The sequence below is a fragment of the Pezoporus wallicus genome, unplaced genomic scaffold, assembly GCF_028554395.1.
Source record: "Pezoporus wallicus isolate ANWC-B61680 ecotype Strahan unplaced genomic scaffold, APGP_CSIRO_Pwel_v1 scaffold_6446, whole genome shotgun sequence".
Lineage (NCBI taxonomy): Eukaryota > Metazoa > Chordata > Aves > Psittaciformes > Psittacidae > Pezoporus > Pezoporus wallicus.
In genome coordinates this window covers 2,872,311-2,899,294 of record NW_026636264.1, presented here as the reverse complement: position 1 = coordinate 2,899,294, position 26,984 = coordinate 2,872,311, and the positions used below count along the sequence as shown (strand labels likewise).

At 38.2% G+C, this 26,984-nt stretch overlaps 1 protein-coding gene across 3 annotated transcripts in view; it reads left to right on the top strand.

Moving 5' to 3' along the window:
• Positions 1-23,618, top strand: part of IFT88 (intraflagellar transport 88) — a 45,083-nt gene extending 21,465 nt beyond the window's left edge. Inside the window, exons 18-25 of one of the 3 annotated variants that reach the window (XM_057399655.1) lie at positions 1,393-1,543; positions 2,641-2,756; positions 5,210-5,262; positions 6,741-6,806; positions 8,555-8,661; positions 14,761-14,821; positions 22,585-22,677; positions 23,358-23,618. In XM_057399655.1, the coding sequence (XP_057255638.1) occupies positions 1,393-1,543; positions 2,641-2,756; positions 5,210-5,262; positions 6,741-6,806; positions 8,555-8,661; positions 14,761-14,821; positions 22,585-22,677; positions 23,358-23,479 (769 nt within the window). In that variant the 3' untranslated portion in view covers positions 23,480-23,618. Of the gene's footprint in view, positions 1-1,392; positions 1,544-2,640; positions 2,757-5,209; positions 5,263-6,740; positions 6,807-7,118; positions 7,212-8,554; positions 8,662-14,760; positions 14,822-18,310; positions 18,820-22,584; positions 22,678-23,357 lie in introns of those variants that run through there. The other 2 variants (XM_057399654.1, XR_008970957.1) reach the window with 2 other exon arrangements.
• Positions 23,619-26,984: the final 3,366 nt, after the last annotated feature.

Here is a 26,984-nt window from a genome sequence, read left to right as displayed (position 1 = left end):
AAGGGATGGTGGTTTTAGTAGACTTATTTAATCTGAAATAATGTGTATCAGTCATGACATGATGACTTAGAAATTTACTGTAATGTCCATTGTAATTAGGATGATCATGCATAGATTCGTTCTCTGATGTTTGTGAAAATGAGAACAGAACTTAGAACCTTCTTGAACATTTCCAGTGGAGCAAGTGAAAAAATACATTAATACTGTGCACATGGCAGGGAATACCTTTACACTCAGTATTGTGTCCTGGAGTATTTAAAATGCTGCACATTAAAATAATGTGACAGATGTAAGCACAATTGAGTAAACCCTTTCAGAAAAAAATAATACAGTTAATGAAAGTGAAGTTCTGTTCTGAAAGCTGTTTCCAGATTAGTTAGTGTATGTTTAAAAAAACTGTCTCCCATCACTGCAACAGGTCAACAGGTTGAAAAGCTAAGGAGAGGGGTTGGCTTTGCACATCACCAGTGATACTCTACACACTGAGTTTCTTTAATAATTCTTCTGAGGATGTGCGAAATCCTCCCCAGATTCCACTTGCTGTACTACAATTTCAAGAAAGCGAAGGTAATAAAAATATATTTTAGTAAAATAAGTAACCTCCAAAAATACAAAGGGGCTGTGATCTCTATTCCTCATATAGCTACTTTGCAACAACATAATGGCCCTACAACTCCCAGCTCCCATCTGGGGAGGAGTTTCTCTGCTCCACTGCTATGTAAAACTGCTTTCCACCAGTATTGGCAAGCTGTCTCCATGAAGGGGATGGTGCATAAACTGAAAAAAACATGTTGGGCAGCTGCTCCAGCTCCCATTGCTGCAGAGGTCTGTGCTGCTAAGGGTGATGGAGGAGGGGAGATCATACTGTAGGCCTAATTACAGCTTAAGCTGCCTCTGTTCTCTGAACCAGCATTGTACACTATCTGTGCTGTGCTGCGCTGCTTAGACATACAGCAGAAAATTCTACTGCAGGCAAAAGTCTGTACTTGAGGATAGCAATTTTACCTGACCACTTACTTTGGGCCAAAATAATGTATTATGAGAAATTAACGAAGTTGTAAAGGCTACAGATAGATCACCTGGTCCTCACACTTGATTCTTATAAATGAGGAAGTCAAAGTAAAATTAGTGACAGAGAGGAGAACCAAGCCCGAGGTGTTTTTTGGTGAAAGAGCAGCCAGAGCCTCTCAATATAATTCTCTCTTCTTCATAGGAAAAATACTTTATAATACAAATGAAATTATGAAAACAATGTGTAGAAAAGACAGTGTATCTCCACACTTCAGTGACTAGTGTAACTGTCCAACATATGGATCACATTATGTAAAGTAGTAGGAATTATGACTAAATCAAAATATCATCAGTATCAGTCCTTGACTGAAGAAAACTCAGATATGAGATCATGGGAGATCCTAATCAAGCCATAGAGTGGCTTCTGCAGTTGATCAGTATAGTACCAACTGATCCGCATGTACTTTCAAAGCTAGGGAAATTATATGATAATGAAGGGGATAAATCCCAGGCTTTTCATTACTATTGTGAGGTACTTTATTGCTTTTCCAATGCACTTTGTCATAATTAAGGAAAATTTTGCCATAGCTTTCTATATCAAATTAACAATTGATTAAACTTTTATTTAAACCTTTAAAAATGTAATCCAAAAAAGGGAAAAAAAAGGAAAAAATAATTTTGGGGGACAGTTGACAAAATCTAACATTTCTAAGTCAGATCCTAAGGAAGCACATAGCTGGTGTTTCCACATGGTGTTTGGCCTCAGACTTTCATGTTTACATTGACCCTTAACAATTTTAATTTAAAATATAGTCTAAGATTAAATAAAAAATGGATATCATAAATTTCATTTTAAAGGTGTGTAATATAACTGTGTTGATTGGAAGCTGTATCTATATAGTGGATATGGAGATACATATATATAATGTGTTTCAATTCATATATATACAGATGCCTAAAGATAGGCATTCTCTCTCAGTTCAAAGCAGCTATAGTATTGTCTGTAGAGATTAGTCTGTTTTGGAAACGGGAATAAGACAGGAATTTGCTTTGCTGCAGTCTGAGAGTTCTTTTCATCTGTGTAAAGCGAGGATGACCAAAGGCTGTGTTGCAGTCTGAATACTAGTGGAGAGTTGTGTTTAGTGATAATTTTGTTGCCTATTTCAGTGGGAACTTGTAAGCTGAAACTGTTATTTATGTACATAATGTGTTTTGTAAAAAAGAATGCTTTTAAGTGAGTTTTCCAGCAGACCGTTAAGAGTGTGGAGTTGTACATGTATTAGTTAACATTGTTTAATGTTCTAGGTAATCTACTCAAATGTAGACATGATGTAAGTAAACAAGTTTTGCTGTGCAGACTATTTAAAATAACAGTTTTCAAATAGGCTGGATGGAAAATGTGACAGACTCATCTCGGGTAACTTCTAAAAAGCATTCTGTAATTAGAAAAATTGGTATGCTTTTTTTTTTTTTTCTTCAGGATTGCTTAGTGTAACACACTACTTCCATTCATATATTACATGTTTTTGGCATCTGGAGAATTAAACACCTGAGTAAGATATTCCAGAAGTAACAAAGATGTTGTTTATCACTAAAATTGTGTTTCTTTCACGTTTTCTATTTTGTCAGTCATACCGGTATTTCCCTTCAAACATTGAGGTCATTGAATGGCTTGGAGCCTATTACATTGAAACCCAGTTTTGTGAAAAAGCCATTGAGTACTTTGAAAGAGCAGCACTTATCCTGTAAGTAATTGTTATTCTATGCCCACTCAATATTTCATGATTAGACATCCATAAGTATACCTAGAGACAAATTAGTTGGATAATTTTAATACTGTAAATAAATACCAAAGTTAAAAATATTTGGGATATTATTTAATTTTATCAACTTTCTAATAATCTACAGCATATTTTTACTCTTACTGTGCAATTTCAGTGTTAAGTAAGATCCTCCATTGGGCCCAAGATAACAGGTGTTAGAATCTCTTTTTTCTATCCTCTGCCATTAAACACAGCTACAAAGTGGGGAATAGCTCTCCTAAGCCAGCAAGATCTCCTTCTCTGTTGCTTTATGTGAAATATTTCCTTTCTGTTATCATGTGGTGACAACTTGATGATTTAGATAAATGCATCTTTCAGCAGTTCTTGCTGTATTTCTACTTTTAACATAACTTCTCCTTCCATGGAAAGGATATTACAAATAAGGTGTACCAGTAAGCAAAAATGTGCAGTGCAGAATTACCAATGGTCAGTGAAAATAAGTTTTGTGCTTTGAGAAACTGATTAAAAATCAGGCTAAGCAAACCTGACTGTTGCTTGTCTTGTGATAATATAAAATTTGACATTCTTTTTGTTCTGTGAATTTAAAAGGCATGCATAAACAAGATGTGAACAAAAATTTGTACAATATTATTAAGGAGAGTTTATACTATGAATAGGTTATTAGTTCAGTAAAAAATGGTAATTCTGATTTTCAAAGGGCTTGAATTAGAGTAGACTTTAATGACAGAAGAGATAATATGAGGTTTAAATAACAATAAAAATTGAAACAAATAGGAAAATGTAGACTAGATGAAAACACACTGGAGACACTTCGCAGAAATCACAGTTCACAGGTTTGCCAGTATTCTTTTATTCATAAATACTGGCCACCTTAAAAAATAATATTTTAGTCAAGCTATAAGATTGCATATTCTGTCATTCACAGCCTTCTTAGAAGCTTTGGAAAGAAACAGCTGAAACTAAAAAGGATTATTTCATAATCATGTTTTGGCAAAGATCTAAATATTTTATGCTTCATGTTGCACTCATTCCATGCATGAAGTATGTGGATTGTAAAGTAATTATGAATAACTGGCATATGAAATTCTTTAGTATTATTTGTAATTGTAATCTATCTGTAATACAGAGAAATTATTTCTCTGGGGGCTGAGATTGTTAATAGTAGATAACACATGTTTTGCTGTTTATTTGGTATTGAAAATAGAGTCTAGATATGTTAATTGATAAGTATGAATATTGGGTTATAATTTACTACTAATTGTAAATAAAGTTATATTTTAAAATTCTAAGTTTATTTTAACCATGACCAGCATTTTCTAGTTTAACTTTTTTGTTTGTTTAGTATATTCAGTGTTTTAATCACAATAATTACATTTTAAATTGCAATCTAAGATACCGTGTTAGACATTGAATTAAGAAACAATTTTCTATTATTTGACATTTTACCAGCCTGCACAAATCTATGATAAAGGAGTTGTGCAGCTCATTCTCGCTGCTGACAATTTATTCTCTCTAGAATTTTTGTACTGAACTGCGAAATAAACTATTATGGTGTCTGCTTGGCTGCAGTTATTGTTTGCAAGAGACATATTCAGCTGAAACTAAAAAAAGGTGAAGCAGCTGTCTTTCATAAACCTGTTTGGCAACTACCAGGCAAATAGATTATTTAGAGTTAAAAATGGCCTGTGCTGCGACTGGAGGGAAAAACTGAAGAGAATAAGTGCAAAACTATTCTGAAAATGTTAGCATACAGTGCTTTTGGGATGTGCTACTGTTGAATTGTTATTCTTGTGCGAAAAGAGCTTCCTTACAATGTTGACATGAAAATTCCCTAATTTTCATGTTATCCTTGTAAGAATGAGGAGAGTCCAACAGTTTTGGTGTACATGCTCAAACATATCAAATATTTTCTCTGACCGTATCTATCACCATTATGTGCTAAAAAGGACAGGTAGCAACTAGGCCATCAAGGCGATGACAGAAGAAGCCACAGTCTAAAGCGGTGAGTGTACTTTGTGGCAGGGATCCATCCCTTGGGTGTGCATGGGACCCTACTGGTGGGACTTTCTTCTCAGAATCCGGTTTAGCATTTTGTTCTCCCCTACTACATGGTTCTGTACCTCACACACAGATTAGTCATTCATATGTCAGTTCAACTAATGGTGTCTGGTGCACAGAATCATGACCAGGAGAAAGACTATAAGACTACAAGTGAATGGCATCAAGGCCTGAACAGGAATGTGATGCAAGGGCAAACTCTGTGTATATTGAGCAGGCTAAATTCTTTGGAAGGCAGTATGTTAGGTGAAAAAAATTGAAAGTAGTTTAATAGTAGATCTTTACCAACGCTCTGCAGGTGAGTTAGCTTATTCATTGTTTGGTAGAGTGCATAATTTTACTTTATTTGTATGCAGACCAACACAAGAGAAGTGGCATCTGATGGTTGCCAGTTGCTACAGGAGAAGTGGTAAGTTCTGTAACTTTTTTATAATTGGTTGGAGGTTTGTAGCATTGGTTTTGTAATTAATTGGGGTTGTTCAGCTGGGAGAAGGGAAGCCTGGAGAATATATGAAGCGGGCTTGTAAGAAAGAGGGAGACGTTTTATCAGTATCTGTACTGATAGGACAAAGTATAACAGTGTTAAACTGAAAGAGGGTAGATTTAGATTAGGTAGTAGGAAGAAATTCTTTACTATGAGGGTGATGAGACACTGGCACAGGTTGCCCAGCAAAGTTGTGGCTGCCCCATCCCTGGAAGTGTTCAAGGCTGGGTTGGACAGGGCCTTGAGCAACCTGGTCTAGTGGAAAGTGTCCCTGCCTATGGCTATTGAATAAGTAAAATAAAGAAGTTAGTACACCATAAATTATCTGATAGGAATTTTTTCAGTGTAATTATACTACTATCTGATCTAACATAAATAATTAGATTTTAAAGTTGTGTAATTCTTATTCCTTTTCAACATCAGGTATAATTTTTCAATATTAAAATAGTAGTTACATTACACAAAGTCTTAATGTGCTGTATTTTCTTGCTGTGAATATAATACACCAGTAAGAAAAATGGAAAGAGACTAATCTTTCTGGGTTTTTTGTACCTAAATGCATTTTTGCACCTAAAATGCATTCAAGACACTTGATGACGTAAATGGTACTCTTCTTTTCTTGCTTTCCCATTTTATCACTCGTCTTTATGCTTCTTTAAAGCTTTGCAAAGCAGACTTCCATAATAAATAAATGCATTTTCTCACTTTGCTCAGATATTTAATACAACAATGAGGAAAGGAACATGACTTAGGGAAGCCAGTGAATTAAGAACATTCAGCACCACCCAAAGCCAGACATATTAACTGTTTTTGCAGCAAAGAAACACAGTGGTTTTGGCTGCTTTTTGGTTCATGTATGACTCATTGGCAAAATTCCCAGCTTATCGTGTTAACAGGTCAGTTTGATTTCTGCCTCACACTAGAAAAATAAAATCAGTGATAACTCAAACTTTATTGTCAGATATTTTATAGATATGAGGTTTTAGATTCACAGGATCTGTCAGCCCTTTCCATCATGATCAAGCCAAGCCAAAATTGAAAGCAAAATCATAAAGAATAATTACTTTACTACCATATCTGGGCAAAGGGGAGAGACACATTTATTATTCTGATGGAAGGATGGACAGGCAGAGCTCAGCTGGTATGCATTCCTATTTGGCCAATCCATACATACGCAGCCTCCAATGAGCCCTGGTATGTTTGATACAGCTTGTCTAGCAGATGGTTCATACAACAGTGAGGTCCTAGAAGCAGATCAAAAAAGTGTAAAACCCAGGTCTTATAATATTAAATCATGTACTCATACTGAAAAGATGAAGTAATGTTAAACTGTACCAGTTTCTCATAAGTTATTCTTTATTGTATTTGGATATGTGGGTAGGAGATGTTTGATTTGTTTGCAGGTAACTACCAGAAAGCTCTAGAGAAATACAAAGTCATTCACAGAAAATTCCCAGAGAACATTGAATGTAAGTTCATTGAGTGGTACGGCTATCAGAGGAAACACTGTTACATTGAGTATGTGTGTCAGTAATCGTATGATGGAAGTATTTTTCATACAAAAATATTTTAATGAACTAATATTTTTATTCATGCTAATGCTGCATGTGATAATACTAAGGCATGATTTAAGAAATATTAAGGTAATGCTGAAGAGATGAAAATAAACTTTAACTGTAGTGGATTGGTTGAGTTTTTTCTCATACATACTTCCTAAGTTTTATAACTGACTTATTTATTTAATCTTTTTTACAATGAAATGTATGTATTTTTACTTCCAGTCCCTGCTAGTTGAAACTCCTGCTGTTTCTATATATGAGAAAATCTTATTGTTAAGTTTTACCAAAGCCAGGCCTTCCAAAAGAATGTAGAAGGTGAGATTTTGTTGTTAGGTTTTTAAGTATAGTTAGGCAGCCAGTCTCTGGAAAATACATAGAGACTTTCAAATTGAACTACAGGAAACATAACTTCGAAGAGTGAGATATTTGCAGAATTGGTCAAACATGTACTTTAAATGACTAAGCCCTGTAGAAAATAATGGTTGGTTCTGGTTGTGCAGACATCCTCTTTTGTCCTGCACTGCCTCACTAATAACAGGCCTACACTTTTTAAATGCTATGTGGGAAGAATACTCACTGTATTTAAAAAAAAATAAAAAATAAAAAAATTGTATCATTCTGCTTTGACAAACACACTGCTCATACATAATCATACTGTTGTCATACAGTTCTGTTGTACAAAAGAGATACGGTAGTGTGACTCCTCGAAGTCACAAGCAAAATGTCACATTCATATGGTCACACATTTCAGAGGGATAGAGTATTTAATAAACCTGTTAGAATGCTAATATTTTTCTGAATGTAGTTTCTGTAACTTACAAAATGGAGGCAGAAATTAGACAGTTTAACAGATTTTAAAATTTTCTGCTGCTAAAACAACGGTTCTTCACTCATTCCTCCCTGGCTATGTGCTCCCAACCATCTTCCTTATGCTTGTTCTGATGCTTTTTTGATCCCTCAGTGAACAAGTTCAACTCCCTAAACCAGCAGAAAAATAAGAGCACAAAAATAAAATAAAATACCTGTGAAAACAGTCAGGAGAGTAATGGGTCATGTCGTGCTCATTTCTGCTTCAGAGGGAAGTTGACAAACCCATAGGAATAGCAACCATGTTTTCAGGGCTTGGTATAATAATTCAGGAGACAGTTTTTAGAGGTTCTTTTGCTTCCATCATGCAGCTATAGTCAATCTTCATGTCTGGTTTGCTGTTTTTTTTTTTTAATTTTATAAATAATAATCTTTAAAAATAATCAACCACAGCAACAGAAAAACTGAACCATTCTGATTCTCTTGGCATTTGAATGCTGTTGATAGTGACTCCTTGGTAATAACTTAATATCATTATTGCGCTTTCTAGTTTCCAAAATACTTTGCAAACATCAAGAGTTCTGAAACAGATGAATTACCATGTCTTATGCCTTTCCCATGTATAAATGGCATTTGTACTGTTCATGGATATAGATGCTGCATCATAGAAAATGTCAAGTTATTTGCAAAATAGCACAACCTGAACAGGGATACTGGACTAGAATCACCTTGCATTGCTAATTATTTGCATTGTTTGCCATTCTGTATGCCCAGTTCTGTTAGGGTGGGTATACTTGTCATTTGACCTGCTTGGAAGCCTTTTTTAAAAAATGTTTTGCTTTTTCAAATAGGCCTCCGATTTTTAGTTCATCTTTGTACAGATATGGGTATGAAAGAAGTCCAGGAATACACGACAAAGCTCAAGAAAGTGGAAAAATTAAAAGAAATAAGAGAGCAGGTAAGCTTGTTTCTGTCTGTGATTATAGGTGGATAAAGAACTGGCCGGATTACCGGATGCAAAGAGTTGTGGTCAATGGCTCAGTGTCCAGCTGGAGACCAGTAACAAGTGGTGTCCCTCAGGGATCGGTGTTGGGACCGGTCTTGTTCAAATTCTTTCTTGCTGACATGGACAGTGGGATTGAGTGCGCCCTCAGCAAGTTTGCCGATGACACCAAGCTGTGTGGTTCGGTTGATACGCTGGAGGGAAGGAATGCCATCCAGAGGGACCTTGACACTCTTGTGAGGTGGGCTGATGCCAACCTTATGAAGTTTAACCATTCCAAGTGCAAGGTCCTACACCTGGATCAGAGCAATCCCAGGCACAGCTACAGGCTGGGCAGAGAAGAGATTCAGAGCAGCCCTGTGGAGAAGGACTTGGGGGTGTTGGTTGATGAGAAAATAAACATGAGCCGGCAGTGTGTGCATGCACCCCAGAAAGCCAACCGTATCCTGGGCTACATCAAAAGGAGCATGACCAGCAGGACAAAGGAGGTGATCCTGCCCCTCTACTTTGCTCTTGTGAGACCTCACGTGGAGTATTGTGTGCAGTTCTGGTGTCCTCAACATAAAAAGAACATGGAACTGTTGGAACAAGTCCAGAGGAGGGCCATGAGGATGATCAGGGGACTGGAGCACCTCCCATATGAAGACAGGCTGAGGAAGTTGGGGCTGTTCAGCCTGGGGAAGAGAAGGCTGTGTGGAGACCTCATAGCAGCCTTCCAGTATCTGAAGGGGGGCTATAGGGATGCTGGGGAGGGACTCTTCATTAGGGACTGTAGTGATAGGACGAGGCGTAATGGGTTAAAACTTAAACAGGGGAAGTTTAGATTGGATATAAGGAAGAAATTCTTTACTGTGAGGGTGGTGAGGCCCTGGATTGGGTTGCCCTGGGAAGTTGTGAATGCTCCATCCCTGGTGGTGGTCAAGGCTGGGTTGTATGGAGTCTTGGGTGACATGGTCTAGTATGAGGTGTCCCTGCCCATGGCGGGGGGGTTGGCACTAGATGATCTTAAGGCCCTTTCTGACCTTAACTATTCTATGATTCTATGATGGAGTTTCACTACCTATGTAGAAGAAGTTAAAATGGCCTTTATGATAGTTAAAATTCCTGGTTTGGTGAGGCTTCTGTTTTGTCGGTTTTGGGTTTTTAGTTTTAAACTACTGATCAGCCTTGTATCTGAATGGTCTTTAAGCACCAGATTTTCTGTGATTTTAAATATTAGTGAAAGATGGATTATGTGGATGTGATGGGAATGCTGGAGCCACCTGCATAATTCAGTGTCTCTGGAATGTCATCTTTCCTGCTTATTTGCCAGACTGTATAAAGTGTATTTATGAGCCAAGTAATAATGCAACTACAGGGAGAGAAGGGAAGCGTAAGAGTTTGGCCTTGCAGTAGAACTCCTTTTTGCTGTATGCAAAGTTGCGACATTGACAGGTTCCATAGATGGAAGTAAATTATTAATGTTAATGTCGATTTTTAAACTGGAAAAAAAAGAAGTTCCGTGGGAAAGCTACAGGCTGAAAGGTATGGGATTGTAACTTGTGTTCTATTCAGAGGAGTGAGCATGTGTGATGCACACACTTGCGTGAATAGTTTTCTTGCTGTTCCTGTGATAAAGTAAGATTTTGAAATTGAAGTTAGCTTTTTGTTTGGAAAGCATTATCCATGCTGTTGTGCTGCAAGGTATTCAAGCTTGCTTTTCATATCCAGTGAATTGGCTCAAAGCTACATAGTCACATTAGGACACATGAATTTTTACCTAATTTACTCTGTCCTAGAAGCACTTACTGGCTCACTTTTGATGTCAGATAATGTGTAAATGCATCCCTAATTAGTTCACTTTTACTTCAATTCCAGAGAGCCTGAATGTGCACATGTACATTTGGACGTTTTAGAAATGAAACTCGCAAAGGGAAACACTGATCCAAGCATTCCAAATTCATGTTACAGCCTTACTTTTTGGGAGGTTGTATTTTTTGGGTTACAGTTTGGGTTTTCAGAAAATGGGGAAAAAAAAATTTGGAAAATGGGGAAAAAAAAAAAGCAACCCGCAAATATAGTGAGACTAATCTTCCTCCTTATCTCTCCCATAATGGTATCCGTAAGCAAAACAGATGACCACATACAGTGTTCCTATTCTGCAAAACTCAGCAACTAAGAGATCTCTCTGAAGTGTGTTAAACAGGCTTTGCTTGGTTTCCAGGGAATATTAGTTCAATGTTGGTGACATACATAGTTCTTTGCAGTAACTTCCAATATGTCGGTGCTTTACTCGGGAAAACTGAGATGAAACCAATTAAAACTGGATTATTTTATAGCTAATAAAAGAAAGAGGTCCCTGGGAATGGAAAGGTTATCTGTTTACTTGCATATAATTCCAACATTTTTCACACTGAAGGTGTTAATTATGTGCAGTAGATCTGCAAATGTTGAGGGTTCTTTTTCCTTTAAGGTGGCTAATGTTTGAATATGAAAATAATAATTTGTCACATTACTTTTTAATTTCATGTTGGAAGCAGGAGCTTTCCTGAACAATTTCTGTACTTTCTGGTGGGAAAAAGCTACCAGTAAAATCTTTGAAAGATTGTTAGTAACACAGAAGTAATGTTTAAATTGTTTAATTCTTTTTCATTCTGAGTACATTGTGTTAAGGGACTTTATTGAGCGGTACCTGTATGACAGAGGTATCAGTGGAATCCACTACAGATGTATAGTATCACAAGTTATGGCATAGTTGTTTTAAGTGTTTTAGTTGTTTTAATAGTGATCATAATTCAGGCATGAAATGAAAATTTCCCTATGTGTATTATAATTCAGGATTCCTATTTAAGTGTCTGGTGACTCTATCCTGTCACAAGTTAACCTTGCAAAGCAGAATTGTAGAATGGTTTGAGTTTGAAGGGACATTTGAAGATCATCTAGTCCAAGTCCCCTGCCAAGGGCATGGATGCCTTCCACTGGACTGTCCAAACTGGCCTTGAGGACTGCCAGAGATGGGGCAGCCACAGCTGCTCTGGACAATCCGTGTCTCACCATCCTCATCATAATTGTTTTTTAAATTATGTCTAATGCAAGTTTACCCTCTTTCAGCTTAAAACTGTTGCACCTTGTTCTGTCACTGTAGGCACCAGTAAAAACTCTGCACACATCCCTCTTTATGTATTAAAAGGCCACAATAAGGCGTTCCTGGAGCCTTCTCTTCTCCAGGCTGAACAACCCCAACCCTCTCAGCCTGTCTTCATAAGAGAGGTTTATATTTGAAATTAGGGAAGAATTTCTTCAACAAGAGGGTGGTCAGGCATTGGAACAAGCTGCCCAGAGAAGTGGTAGAATCACAGTCCCTGGAAGTGCTCAGAAAATGCATGTGACATGGTTTAGTGGTGGACTTGGCAGTCCTGGGGTAATGGTTGGTCTTGATGATCTTAAATGTCCAACGTAGTTGATTGTATGATGTTTATATTAACTTACTGCGATTTAGTACACTGCTGTCCTGCATTAGAAGTTGAGTATCTTTCTGGGACAGGATCTCAATGTCAATGCTGTCTTGCATATAATAGCCCTGACGTTCTTTTTTGCTATTGGTATTACATCTGGGGTCCCATCCCCTGGTTTGAGGGATATTTTTTTTTTTTTTTTTTTTCTGTGCCTGGTTGGTTTGTGTGTGTATGTGGTTTTTCAGTCTTATGTCTACCATCTGGCTTTGGAAATTACTAGGTGTTTTTGTCCGAAGAACTTCCTTATGTCATCCATGAATGTATAGTCATAAACTATACTTTCAAGTTCTAAAATTACCAAATTTTAATATTCAACCACCTAAGTTTCTAATAGGAACACTGGTTTCAGTTAGCAATACCAGATATAGTTCAGTTCCTGCTCCAAATTTCAGACCAACCCATGGTTTCTTGATTGCACCCAGTAAAGAGAGAAAAGATAAATGCTAGTGTAATATAGTGACATTTCAAAGTCTGCACACAGGCTTTGTCTTCCTGTAGAAATTCATCAAAATTTGCTATTCTGGCATTGTTTTTTCCAGAATAAGTATATCCACATTGAGTTTATACCAAAATAAATATTCTAGAAGACTTATTGCACTCGGTGCTCAAATACGGACAAGTTGTTAAATATGTCCAGCCAAGAATCTGGAAACATCTGTGGGGTTCATTCTGTGCAGAAGTTTTTCTCCCTGACTCTCACAGTGTTGGATTTTTCTGTAACCTGTGTATGCTGGGGTTTTTTTCTTTTTTTTTTCTTCCCCCCCCCCCCCCCCCCAACTGCATTAATCTTCCTTTTTCATGCTTCAGTTTAAAAAAGACAGGTAATAGTGTAAAAGTTCACACAACCTTCTTAGCACTGATGTATATGCACATTGCTATTTATTTCCTTTCAGTGGGCTTAATGACTGTGAGCGAGGGCCTGATTGGTAGTGGTGTGAAGCAGTGGTCATAGGTGCAAATATGGGGGAGGGGGACAGGGGGGGTTTACTGCCTTTACCTTCAGATATCTATATTTGGGCTAATCATCCTAGATGTCTTTTGCAGTCATGGGAGAAAAATAGGCATTTATAGCGTGGAAAACATTGGACCTATTTTAAAAGTCTGCTTTTAGATGGAGTGACTTATAAACTACTCACTTGGAACTTTACAGGATTTATTCATATGCTTCTATAATATTTTGGAAGTAAAGTCCTAGGATGTAAATGCCATGAGGGCTCTGTCATACAGGGACCACTTCCCTCTGGCAGACAGCAGCTGAGCTTCCACTGGCAGACTTGTCAGTCATTCAACATTTGGAGAGTCTGAACATGCTTCCTGAAGGACCAATATGTGCTGTTTCACAGGACCATGAATAGGATATTCAATACAAAACTCAGAGAACATATTTTAGACTTGAGGATTTCCCAAAATAAATAAAAAGCATGAGAAATTCTGGTCCCAGACTGGGCTGCTCCAAGACCATTCCTGGTTTCATGCTAGGCTTGCTGCTTTCCTGTCTGACTCCAATGACTTTTGATTTAAGGGTTCTTCCTCTTTCTGTTGGCATGAGTCATGAAAGTTCATTCACTTCTTCTGTGATATTCCAACTTCGCCAGACTCCATGGTATTTTTCTGATGAAAAATGAGAGAAAAAGCTACAGTAATTGACCTGAATACATGGTTAGGTAGTGTGCATGTGTGTTAATCAGATTCCGAATTCATATTTTTAGATAAAATGTAGAGATTACTTTATTAACAGTTGAATGCTGCAAACATCAAGTTTTTATACCTACCCATTGAAAAGTCCCTCACCTAGACGTACCTTCTTGTAATTGACAAGGTACATGCATGAGAAATTTGGTGTTTTGCCAGAAGACAAGTCTGCTATGTGATACAGAGGTATTGCTTTGATAAACTGTTGAAGTTTCCAAATTACACTAAAAGCCCCACAGCTGGAAGATGTTTATGGTACCTTCCTCAGTGCAAGACAGCTGACTTTTTAAACACAGCTTTTAAAGTATTTACCTTCACCTTTATCTTGCATTTAACACTCAACAGCAAATTAAATTTTGCTGTGAAGCACAGTGGCGTGCCAGGTATTCCAAATTTAAGATATAGGGGGTGAATAGTTCTCTTTATAGATTTCCTTACTTCCTCCCCTTGAATCTTTACAGTAATAAAACGCTTGTGGGATTTACAAGATGTTAATAGGCAGAGGCTACTTTGAACTCGTACAAGAAGGGCTATGTTGCCTGTTTATTCAGCTGTACTTTAAGAAGGTACATCTGAACTTTTTTTTACACACATTCCTTGTATAAATTTTATCTGAAGAAAAATAAGTTTTGAGATACTGTTTGAATTTCATGGACCTCTTGTTTTATGTAAACATGGGATTTAACACTGATTTTAGGGACAATTTTGTGCATTGAAAAAACAAGGTTTATTAGTTACAGTTTAGCAAGCCTAGTTTAATGCTCTCCTACTGTTTTATTAATAAGTTGAGTTTTCAATTGTCTCTACTGTATATTACTAAATAGTGGTTTTGTTCTGTTCTCTTCAAACTTTTTTGACTGTTCTCCAGCGCGTTAAATCTGGCAGAGATGGCAGTGCACGTAGCCGCAGAGAAGGAAATGCTAATGGTGGTAAGTACTTAATGCTTCTGCTTAAATACCAGATTTGTCAGGATTCTAAAGTGTTTGTAAAACCCCCTTACATTCTGAAATGTAAAACATGCATGGAGTAATATGCAAGTACTTCACAAATTTTCACACATTTTGATTAGCTCATTGCTGTATGAAACTTCAACTGCTATAGCAGCATGCATTTGGTCTAAGCTTTGTGCTTTATATACAAATCTCAGTGTATTCATAAAGTTAAATTTCTACTTATTTTCAGTACTGTAGATTTGAACATTTTATCCCATTAACTCTGGAATATTTACTAAAAGGAATAATTTATTTTAACAAAACAGAACTTATAACCCATGAAAAAGAATTCGTAGACTTTAACATGGAGGAAAGGGAGTTTCATGCCTACCATCTACCCTGTTACATTACGTGTTTGTCAAAAGTTCAAGAAGCTATTTTGTGCAACCTGCTCCGTAAGAAGAGTACACTTGTACTATACTTGAGCTTTCCCCTTTTCCCAGTACAGCAAAGTTGAAGTACTAGAGTCTTCCATAGATAAAAGCTTGCTTTCTGACTATAAGTCTTTCTGCCTTTATAGATTTACAATGCTGACTTTCATAAATGTAAAACTTTAGCCATGTAAGTCTGGAAACTGGCCTGCTTTGTCTTTTCTCTACTTAGTGGTCTGCATTTTATAGGGCTAATGACTTTTCCCTCCCATTATTAAATCCACAGAATGTTAGTAATGTTAAACCTAACTGTTCCCCACTGCTCTTCTAAGGAAACTAGCAGACTTCAGTCTACTTCAGGCAGCTGGAAAAAATATCCTTATTTTGACTCGAAAAGGAAATGGTTTCTTTGTATTCTGCTTTTAGTTTATCTTAATATTGGTGGGCATCATAAAAAGATATTCTCTATAAATTCTTGCCTCTTTTCCCTTTTTCCTGCAGAGAAATAATTTACAGATTCTTTTTTTTCTTACTTGGTAATTTTATTTCTTCATCTACATAACTTTACTAATTTATCCAATTCTGTAGGGTTATGGAAAGTCATGGAAATTCCTAGTGTAATCATAACCTTTGTGTGATGCTACATTTATGAAGACTGCTCTCCTGGGTTCTCTAATGGTTAAGAATGAGTGTTGGATGCTTAAAAGAGATCTCATTCCTTTTTTTCAGTTCAAAAGTTTCACAACAGAAGCTTTTAAATCATTTTTTTGATGTGTAGAAAAACCACCATTCACCTAGGATTGAATTTTACCTGTTCTGGACCCCAGGCCAAAGTAATTCTTGGGGTGAAATTCCTTATTTTGGTATCAGAGAAGGATGGAAACATTTCTGAACTCTCCTTTATTACATAAGGGTCAGGCAGCTACCTGGAGGTGCCAGCAAAACAGCAGCATGAGACCACATCAGTACCTGTTTTCTGTCATAAAGTGGACATGCACTATGGCATATAATAAATAGAAATTAAGAGTAGCATTTGTAGCAGGCAAGGATATTGACAGCTGTGCAAAACACTGCATGAGGCATATAGGTAAATGGCACAAAGAGTCTCTCACAGCTATATTGTGTAATTATCTCCACCCTTATTAGTGGAAAAGGAGAGGGTAAGTCAGTAATTTAGCAAAAGAGGATATAAATAATGATCAAGCTGGGAAGATGCAAAGACAATCTCCAAAGTACCAATTTGTCTTTTAAAGACAGAAGAATCTATGGAAAGTCGTCTTATTTTAAAAATTAAAAATAAAAAACCAAAACCCTTCCCTCTACTCTGAAGATTATCACATGAGGAACTCTGACTGCAAATTCTAGTGACTACAAGGCATTACTTTTTCTCTCCATAACGAAAGTAATGCAAGAAAAGCAAATGAAGACATTTAGGATGCCAACAGAAAAAGGATGAGAGGGTAACCAGGGTCAGAATTGACCTACAATTTGTCCTATTAATTACTCTTAGACTGTAGCTCAAGAGATGAACAAGTCTGTATAAGAACATATTTGAGAAGTCTCCATTATACAAATTTAGTGCCAAAGATCCAGCCTTTCTGCATATGACTTGGCAAACAAGCAGAGATACAAAGAAGGTCCTGTATTGAGCCTGAAGTTAACTTTCTGCTGGGATTCCTCATTAAAAGTTGTGGTGAGATGTACAACTTCTGCATTTTTAGGAGGAGTCAAGCACATTACGCGTTTTTTAACCACTGTGATTGACTCTGGGGATCTTTTATCAATGAAGAAACTGAAGACGCACAGCAGCAGGTGTTAAAGACTGTGATGTAGTTTGTCTGCCTTTTACTGAGGATGACTGAGAGAAATCTGAAGACCCAAACATGATTTTGTCTGATGTTTGGCATTATTCACCAGATTATGAATCTGTATTTTGCAGTGAAGTCATATATGAAGTATAAGCATGGGTTGTTTTATTTCAGAATCTCAGTACAATTTTGATAAATTAATGGCTTCAAAATTAAAAAAAAAACCCAAACATTTGTGTATATTTTAAGATTAGCCTTTCCCGGTGTTGCTGCCAAGACCAAAAGGGATCATTTTCCCACCCTGTATGAGGGACTTGCCATCATTACTGAACCCAGTGAAGTACGGAATCCTCCTTAGTTTAGTACTTGCTAGCTAAATTGAAGTACTTACTAGCTAAATGAAGTGTGTATGCATTCCAAATATTTTAGGTATAATGCATGCTTTATTTCTTTCCTTTTACTAGGTCACTATCCCCATACCCTCTGGCATTCACAATGGATATTTTTTTTTTTTTGTCTCCTGAAGTATTTTGTCCCTATATGGTTATCTATATTAGGAGTATTAATAAATCAGGCTTCCTTGGTTTAGGAAATACGATCTAAAATTGCTTTTAAAGAGGAAGCTAAGAGGGAAGAGAACTTAGAATCAGCAATGTTTGTACTTCATCGAATACCTACTACTTTGCCAATATAAATTAAACAAAAAGGTGCGTGAGATGCACCAAAATATAATTTGAAGTATGTGATGACTGTATGCATGGATAGTAGACAAAATGGTAAAATTGAGAAAGAGAGAACTGATATCTAGATCCGTGTCAGTTAAAGTCTACTTTTGTGAGAAGAGTAAGCGTGAAATCTAAAAGGCCTACCCAAAATTGAACATGCTTGTTCCCTGTTGTTATAAAAAGTGAAATTGCCTTTTTCCCACCTTATCAGATTTATGACTTGTAATCTTTCTGATTCATGTTGGAAGCAGATGACATTGGTAAAATCCCTTAAAATTCCTCTTCTTAACTTAAAAAAGAAAAAACAAAACCAAAACAAAACCAAAACAACAAAGAAACAAGAACCCCCCAGCCAAACAAAAAAAGCCCCACAACCAAACAAACCAAACAAGAAAAACCCAAATGAACAAACACAAACCCCTGGAGGGAGCTAGCAGTACATCTGAGGTTAGGCAGTTCTCAAAGATTTCCTTTCCAATAATCTTTTCTTGTTTTCATGCTCATCTTTTTTGTGTTTTGCAGAAATGTGATAGTAACATCCAGAAATTGAAAGTTCAGGCACTGTGGGTTTTGCTACACTAAGAGACTTTTACTGTTCAATAGCATAAGGCCTTTCATAGATAAGGGAAAGTACAACTTTAAGGAATACATTACCATAGGAGTGTTTACTTGGTCTCTGCATTTGCCCTGCTCTGTGAATGGTGAGTTTTGTACTGGATGAGAGGAGCCATGCAGTCTCGGACATGAGCCCAAAGAAGCAGTGTTGAACTCAGTAGATGAAAGGCTGAGCACTTTTCATTCTCCTTGTTACTTCAGCCTAGCCAGATGAATTTGGAAAGGAAACCATGCAAGAATAATTTAGGTGTCTTTTTCCCTTTTTCATTTTCACTTGTGACAGTGTCAGTGGAGAAATGGCTTTGTCCATCTCAAACAAACATCCCATAGTCAGACACCCTTTACCAGCCCATAGGGATCTCCTCATATCATATGGAAGCACGTTATAGATGTCAGGGCTGTAAGCATCTCTATCTTGACTGTGATACAGGCAAGTGGTTCTCTTGTTACCCTGTAGCCAGGACTTCAAAATCATTTATATTCTGTAGGTTTTGTGTGCCTGTTCACACCTCATTATTTACACATCATTGTGGGATGGTTCCATTGACTGAGAGGGGGAGGATTTAGTTTTTTTATAAATAGGGAAAATATCTGAGTGAAGAAAACATCTAAAATCAGTTTTCTGCAACTGAAATCACCTAAGGAGCTATCTGAACTGACATACCAGAAACAGTGTTGATTTTTATTTAACAGAATTTCAAATCAAAATGAACTTGCATCTGCTTCCCATGGCTGTTTCTCTGTTTTCACATTCTGCCTGTTAACACTTAACTTGCTGTTCTCTTTGGTCAAACCAAAGCCCCCTCTTCTCCAAAGGTGGAGTCCTCATCCCAAATATGAAAGATACACAGAGCTGCATTTAAACACATTATGGATTTAGTGAAGTACCTGTAGTCTTTCAAAACATTAGCCCACTATGCACTTCGTAGCATAAACATTTTCCAGAGGAGGTAGATTACCAAACAACCTTACCTTTTGGTATCTTTAATACCAGTAAAATGGTACTAAAAATTCTAATTTATGTCCTTTGTAATACTGGCAGAATTTCTAATACAGTATCCATCACTGTAATAGCAAACAGTGAGATTCCTTAAAAAAAAAAAAAGGTAAGTGTCCTGGGTTCAGCAGTAGCAGTCATGTTTCTCCTCCTTGGTAGCTGGTGCAGTGCAGAGTTTTCATTAGGTAAGTTTTAAACATGCCAGTAACCTGCTCCAGCACAGCCTGCTGCCCCTTAACACAGCATGCGGCAGGGCAGAAAGGGGAGGATACTCCTTTCTGTGGTGAGGTGAGGCTAGATTGGTAGGTTCAGAGTAAATGAAAGATGGAACTCCTTATCTCAGTTTGTTCTGGATGCAAAAATTTCACAGGGGCTTAAGGGAAGACTGAACAAGTTCTTGAAGAATAAATCAGTCAATCCATTATTAAATATGAAGAGCAGCCCCCAAGCATATGCTTGATTTACAGATTGTTGGGAGGCTAGGAAATTATTCTTGGAGAGCTACTATATATGCTTGCTCTACTTGTGATTCTCTTCCCTAAGCATCTTGTCGTACTTTTGTATGGACAATAAGCCAGTTTAGATAGATCTTTATTAAGGTATCCTTATGTTCTTATATTTTAAGCATTCAGAGGATACTGTGCCCATGGGCGTTTACTCTTCATAGTTTTTTCCATGGTGCATTTAGTCAAGGTGGGATATATTGATCAAATAACTTGCAACTTCAGGGAAGAACAGTCCAGCCCCTCTCAGCATTTCTTTTCTTTCCCATTCCTGGGCATGTATTCTTGCTGATTCCCTTGAGCTGCTTCTAGCTTTAATCTAACCCTTCAGTGAGTTGGCTAAGTGCATTAAACACAGTAAATAATGTGTTTGGGCAACTGAATAAAGTCTGAAACCTAAAAAAACTACATTTGTGTGAACAGCTAAATTTGTTCACTGTAACAGCACTCACAATTCCATTTACTGTACTGACTCATAAATGGAAAGAGAAGCTTGGGCACCAGGATTACACGCTGAACATCAGGCAGGCATCTTGCTGCTCAGGATGGCTGTTTTGGGCATCTCAATCACAGCAGTAAGTGCTTAAGAAACGTCAGAGCTGTGGGGGGTGGGGGGGACAGCAGTTGGTGAGTTTTAGATACTTCAAGGGTTGGACATCCAGTAGATGGAGAGAGAAAAGAGGGGGACATTCAGCTTCAAATTTTGGACATACTGCTGCATTCCCATCTTGGATGTAGTCCTAATAAAACTTAAAGGTCCTAGAATGCCCAAGAATGCTTCTGTTTTCAGTTGGTTTAAGGCAGTAAGATGTAAAGGTAACTTCCAGTGTTATGTTTATTGCAGCCATTTTGGTTTGACAGCTATACTTTTTTTTTCTTCTTTTAGTTAATATAAAATCTTTTGCCTTCCTCTGGTACTAACACTAAAAGCTATGTGTTTTTCTCCTTCACAGTTGAAAACCTTTGATACGCCAGCTTCTTCCTCTTTTATTGTCATTAAACCCAGTTCTTACTTTCTGGCACCAACCAACTAAACCTATGGAGTTTATCTCATTAGTTCAGTCTTCCCCTAGTGTCGTTGCTCCTATATTGCTCCTGTCTTTGCATTTCCTTGCTGCTTCTTCCAACTTTATTCATCAGTTTCTAAATTACTTGTTTTCCATTGCACAAGAGTTTGTGCCTGCTTCTATCCTACTCTTTCTCTCCCTGTTAAAACATTTTGTATTCTTCTCTAAACTGTCCACAGAATGTTTTCACCCATACAATCTTTGAAGCTCAGTGCACACCTCCTTGTTGTGCAGGGGTGTCCAAAGCCCACTGAAATCAAGACGCAGCCCTTTTGTCATTTCACAACCTGTTTGTTGAGCCCTCCCAATCAAACCCATTGATTTCTTTAAGTTCCTTCAAATCCTTCATCAAGCATTTGCTTCTTCTATTAAACCTATCAGTGAGAATTGATCCAAGGGAGGCTGATGTACATTAAAATAGATTTTCCATGCTTCAACGCTTCGACTGTAATTTGTGTCTTGTAAACATATTAAGTGTTTAACATGTGACTGTATTAAATCTTTCTTGGAGCAGAAAAATTGTCCTGCAATTCTGAGTAAACTGAAGTCTGCAGTGATGTTTATAGAGAAATAAAGGTTTGTTGTCTTTGTGGAAGAGGGTTTGGGTTTGGTTTGCTTTTTTTTTTTCCTTAATAGTAACAGCATTTATAAAAAGAACATTTATAGTAAACAAGACAATGGAAGTGTGTCGCCAAGTCCAGACTTTGTAATGCATGTTTGCTGAATTAAACCCATTTTTCCTCCATATAGATGGAGGAGTTTTAGTAATAGCATTGTTCCGTATTGTAAATAAGCGTGTTTGCATTTGGCTGTGTGGCATATCCTGCCTTTTAAATATAGCAAGCCAAACGTGAAAAGTGTTCTTGTAGGAGAAAAATTGCATTAAAATTTGTTGTAGCAGAAGAGATTGAAAACTTGCCATGAATGCGAGAAAGAGATTCAGAGGCGGACAGAATATTTAAAATGTCTGGAATACTGCTGTGGCAAGAGAATGTTAGTCTGACATTGTCTGGGCAGGAGGCAGCCCTTGGAGCTGACACATTCCTTGGGGCCCTGCTGCAAACTGAGCTGCCAGCACAGTGTTTACAGCAAGATGCAGGGCCAGGATGGTCTGTGTACATGAACTGTACCCGCCTGCCATGCAGACAGCACGTGCCAAATATACTCTTCTAATTAAAAGCAATCTTAGTGTTGTATTTAATCTTGACATTTTGCAACAGGTTGATCATACTAACATATTAGTAAGCACACAGATGTATGAAATGTCCATATACATTGTGACAGTGTTTATATTTATCATGCTTATTTTAACTCCAAAATGTGACCGTAATTTATAAGCAACTGAAATGTCCGCATTTGAAGCAGAAATATTTTAATGTGTTTACTCCAAAGTAAATAGGGCTGTATATGTATATGTATTTTAAAACACACGTGTAGACACAGTGTCCGTTGTGTTTTAATGACCACTATTACAAATAAGTACTGTATCCATCATGAAAAGATGGTTTCATCCAAATCTTGTTTGACAGATAGCTGAATTTACATTGCCCTTGTATCATGATTTCACAGAATGTAACAGCATGCTATTTGTCTTCAACTTCTCCCCCCTCCCAGATGGTGGCACCAAAGGGGAAAGGCTGAATGCCAGACTAAAAGCTTTTCCTGAAACAAGTGAACCCTATGAAAGTAGCATCTGTAAAGAAATAGGTAAGTGGACATCTTACACCTTCTTACTTTACTGGCCCTTAAAGATGGGGAGATGTAAAAAATAAGTTATTGGAAGAGCATGTAAAATTAGACAATTAGAAATACATTTTCCTTGTAAAATAAATGTGAAGAGTGGCTTTAGGCTCATTCTTTAGAGCTTACTATAAAGTAATAGTAAATATTAAGAAATGTGGCCCATGTAAATACTTACTACTTTTGATACATCTGCTGCCAGTTCTTGTGGTTCTGCAGTTAGAAGTTCTTCACTAAGACTGAATTTTCAAAGGTGTTTAGAAATCCAAATCCATGTGGAACTTGATGTTTCCTGAAATGCCCTTCCTTAACCAGCTCATCAGTCCTGCTGCTCCATGCACTTTTCCCAAGTTTTTCTCACTTAATGACTGTAATAAGATAACTTTATCTTTAAGAACGAAGCTCCTATCACTAGCACTCAGGTGCTTTGCTCCTGGGGCATGCCTGCCCAGTTATCCTGAATGCAGTATCTTGTTCTTCTGTTCATACCCTCTTTCTGGTCTGCATATCAAAGACAAGATGTGTAATGACATATCTTACAGATGTGTAATGCTAAACTCCACCCTTGTGTTTGATTATATATGTTTGAAACAAAGCTAAAATTAACTTGTAGGTAACTGTTTCAACTGTATTTTTTTAAAACCTAGATGTCTCCTACATAGATCCACTTGGCCCACAAGCAGAAAGACCAAAAACTGCTGCAAGAAAAAGGGCTGAGGAAGATGACTTTGCTGATGAAGAGCTAGGAGAGGATATGCTTCCAGAGTAGCATATGGTCCACTCACAACATTTTATCCTTTTAAATTTTTTAGCAAAAACACTTTGATCCGTTATGACCTGGATTTTGATAAAATCTTTGTGAAACACTTTGGGTATATGGTATCTTACATTAAACACATGGATTTGAAGTTGCAGTCTTTTATAATTGATTTTTATTTTTTAAATAATGCTGAGGTTATTTCACTCATGCATAGAAACTACACAGTTACTCATTCAAGCTGTACCAAATTTGTAAAGCTTTTGCTTTCAGAGATATGTGCAGTGATAACAGGAAACACAGCAGCCTCTAAAATTTCACCCTTTGGTGTGAAATACCTCAAAGCACTGTTGTAAGGCTGAAAGTCCCATATCCTTCTTCCAAAGCCAGAATTTATTTAAGGCTTGTGAATTGACTTTCTGAAAATGTTTGGATATGACCTTGGTCATCTTTAAGGCCCCAGTTCAGCAAAGCACTTAATACTGACACTGAAGAAAGCATCTTAATTTTAGTCTATCTTTACCTGAACTAGGGCCATTTTGCAGTCTCATAGCAACCTCCTGGGTATTTCTGCAGTTACAAAGATGAGGTTTCATTTTTTATTTATTTTGAGTGGTCAGAGTAGGCAGGATTTCAGTCTGGTTTGTTCAGTATTGCCAATTGGATTAGATTGTGAACCTTAGGTTGGGGGTTGTGTCCCTGACTACACAGAGGTAGCTGAGGCTTTTTACAGCCTCAGCTGAGTATGTGCAAAGATGTCAGTTACAGAAATTGTTATTTGTGGCATATGAACAGAACAAGTTTGATCTGCAGTCATTGAGACATGTTAAATAGTAACATGGGATACCTGATTTATATCACTTTTCAGAAATACAAATATTACTCAGGTGTTCAGAATTTCTTAATAATTATTTGCCAAGCAGGTATGCTGGGTTGGCAGGGACTTGTTTTTAAAACACTTTTGGGAGTTTGGTGCAATAGTTAAGACTTTGTTTGACCTCACTTGGAGTATTGTGTACAGTTCTGGTGTCCTCAACATAAAAAAGACATGGAACTGTTGGAACAAGTCCAGAGGAGGGCCACAAGGATCATCAGGGGACTGGAGCACCTCCCATATAAAAATAGGCTGAGAAGGTTGGGGCTGTTCAGCCTGGAGAAGAGAAGGCTGTGTGGAGACCTCATAGCAGCCTTCCAGTATCTGAAGGGGGCCTATAAGGATGCCGGGAAGGGACTCTTTATTAGGGACTGTAGTGATAGGATAAGGGGTAACGGGTTAAAACTTAAACAGGGGAAGTTTAGATTGGATATAAGGAGGAAATTCTTTACTGTAAGGGTGGTGAGGCACTGGAATGGGTTGCCCAGGGAGGTTGTGAATGCTACATCCCTGGCGGTGTTCAGGGCCAAGTTGGATGGAGTCTTGGGTGGCATGGTTTAGTGTGAGGTGTCCCTGCCCATGGCAGGGGTGTTGGAACTAGATATCTTAAGGTCCTTTCCAACCCTAACTATTCTATCATTCTATGCTTTGAAATGTTAAGGATTCAGTCGTCTGAGATATCCAATGCTCGTTCTCAGTGCTGGTGCTGCTTAGACTGTTTCCCAGCTAGTGACACTGGAAAGTTCTCTTTGTACCTTCATGAAATGTTCTTTTCAGGTTTTAAAAGCATCTGCCTGGTCTTCTAAGATGTCTCTGCAGGTGGTCAGAACTACTTCTGTAATGGCACGTTGTAGGAATGTAGTTCTGTGGGGGTTTTGGTACAGTGAATAAACTGCTTTATATGTAATGTGTTTCACATGATACTGGTGCAGCACTCGGTCTAGGACTGCACCAGCTTCTGCTTGGTGGTGTACGCAGAGCACATTCAGCATGCAGCTGAAGAGCTTGAATACCACCCTGCATCACTGATGTGCCTGGCCAGAGCAGTCTCTAGCTTTATGACTCTGTTCAACTCAGCTGAGGAGACCTGCTGTGTCTTTTTAGAATGAGAAATGCAGAAATGCATTGCCTCTCTTTTCTCCGGTGAGTCCCCAGTTTCACTGCACATTTTGCCATTTTACTTTTCTCCTACCCTTGACAGTAGCCCAAGCCCAGTGCACACCTCTCAATACAGACTCCGGGTACTGTTGTCAGCTGGGTATATTCTGGATCCACTGCAGAACTGATAAGAACTTGCTGTCTTTGGCACTGGGCAGTCATGACCTCTCCTCACTGAGGCTACCGCTGCAGCCCCGCCACTGCCAAAACACCAACACCGTGTACAACAGCGTGTGTTTTGAATATTTTCAGTGAAATGTCAGCCAGAAAGGCAAAGGAGGGGAGATGGAAAGGCAGTCAAGCTGCACAACTCTTCAAGAACTCAGGCAGACAACCTTGTGGTTACACTTCAGACCCAGCTTTCTCTTGCCCATTCTTCAGTGCTGCCCTGTGTGCTGCTCTGGTCATGGCATGACATGTTTCTGGATATCATAGTAGTTCTTTTCTGTCAGGCTTTCAGTCTTGGAAGACCTGGACCTCCAGGATGCAATGTGCCAAGCAGGAGGGAGCACTTTCAGCTATTGACTGCAGTGGAGCAAGGTATCTGACTAATCACAGTAGGAGGAAGTATCTGGGACCATGGCAGGGAGCACAGATAAACCTGTGAAATAGCACAAAGGAGGACAGGCATGATACTGTCATGGTCTTCTGACACATAACCCATTGAGTAGAGCACCTAATCAAACATGGCAGTCGTACAGACACATCCATTCAGTGGTATGAATTATGAATTTGTGTTGGGGCAATCCCAGGCACAGCTACAGGCTGGGCAGAGAAGAGATTCAGAGCAGCCCTGTGGAGAAGTACTCGGGTTGCTGGTCAATGAGAAAATGAATATGAGCCAGCAGTGTGTGCTTGCAGCTGAGAAAGCCAACCATATCCTGGGCTGCATCCAAAGGAGCATGACCAGCAGGTCGAAGGAGGTGATCCTGCCCCTCTACTCTTGTGAAACCTCACTTGGAGTATTGTGTACAGTTCTGGTGTCCTCAACATAAAAAGGTTGGAACAAGTCCGGAGGAGGGCTGTGAGGATGATCATGGGGCTGGAGCACCTCCCATATGAAAGGCTGAGAAAGTTGGGGCTGTTCAGCCTGGAGAAGAGAAGGCTGCGTGCACCCCTCATAGCAGCCTTCCAGTATCTGAAGGGGGCCTATAGGGATGCTGGGGATGGACTTTTCATTAGGGACTGTAGTGATAGGACAAGGGGTAATGGATTAAAGCTTAAACAGGGGAAGTTTAGATTGGTTATAAGGAAGAAGTTCTTTACTGTGAGGGTGGTGAAGCACTGAAATGGACTGCCCAAGGAAGTTGAGAATGCTCCATTCCTGGCAGTGTTCAAGGCCAGGTTGGATGGAGTCTTGGGTGGCATGGTTTAGTGTGAGGTGTCCCTGCCCACTGCAGGGGGGTTGGAACTAGATGATCTTAAGGTCCTCTCCAACCCTAACTATTCTATGATTGTATTTGGTTCATGACTTGCCTATAGGAG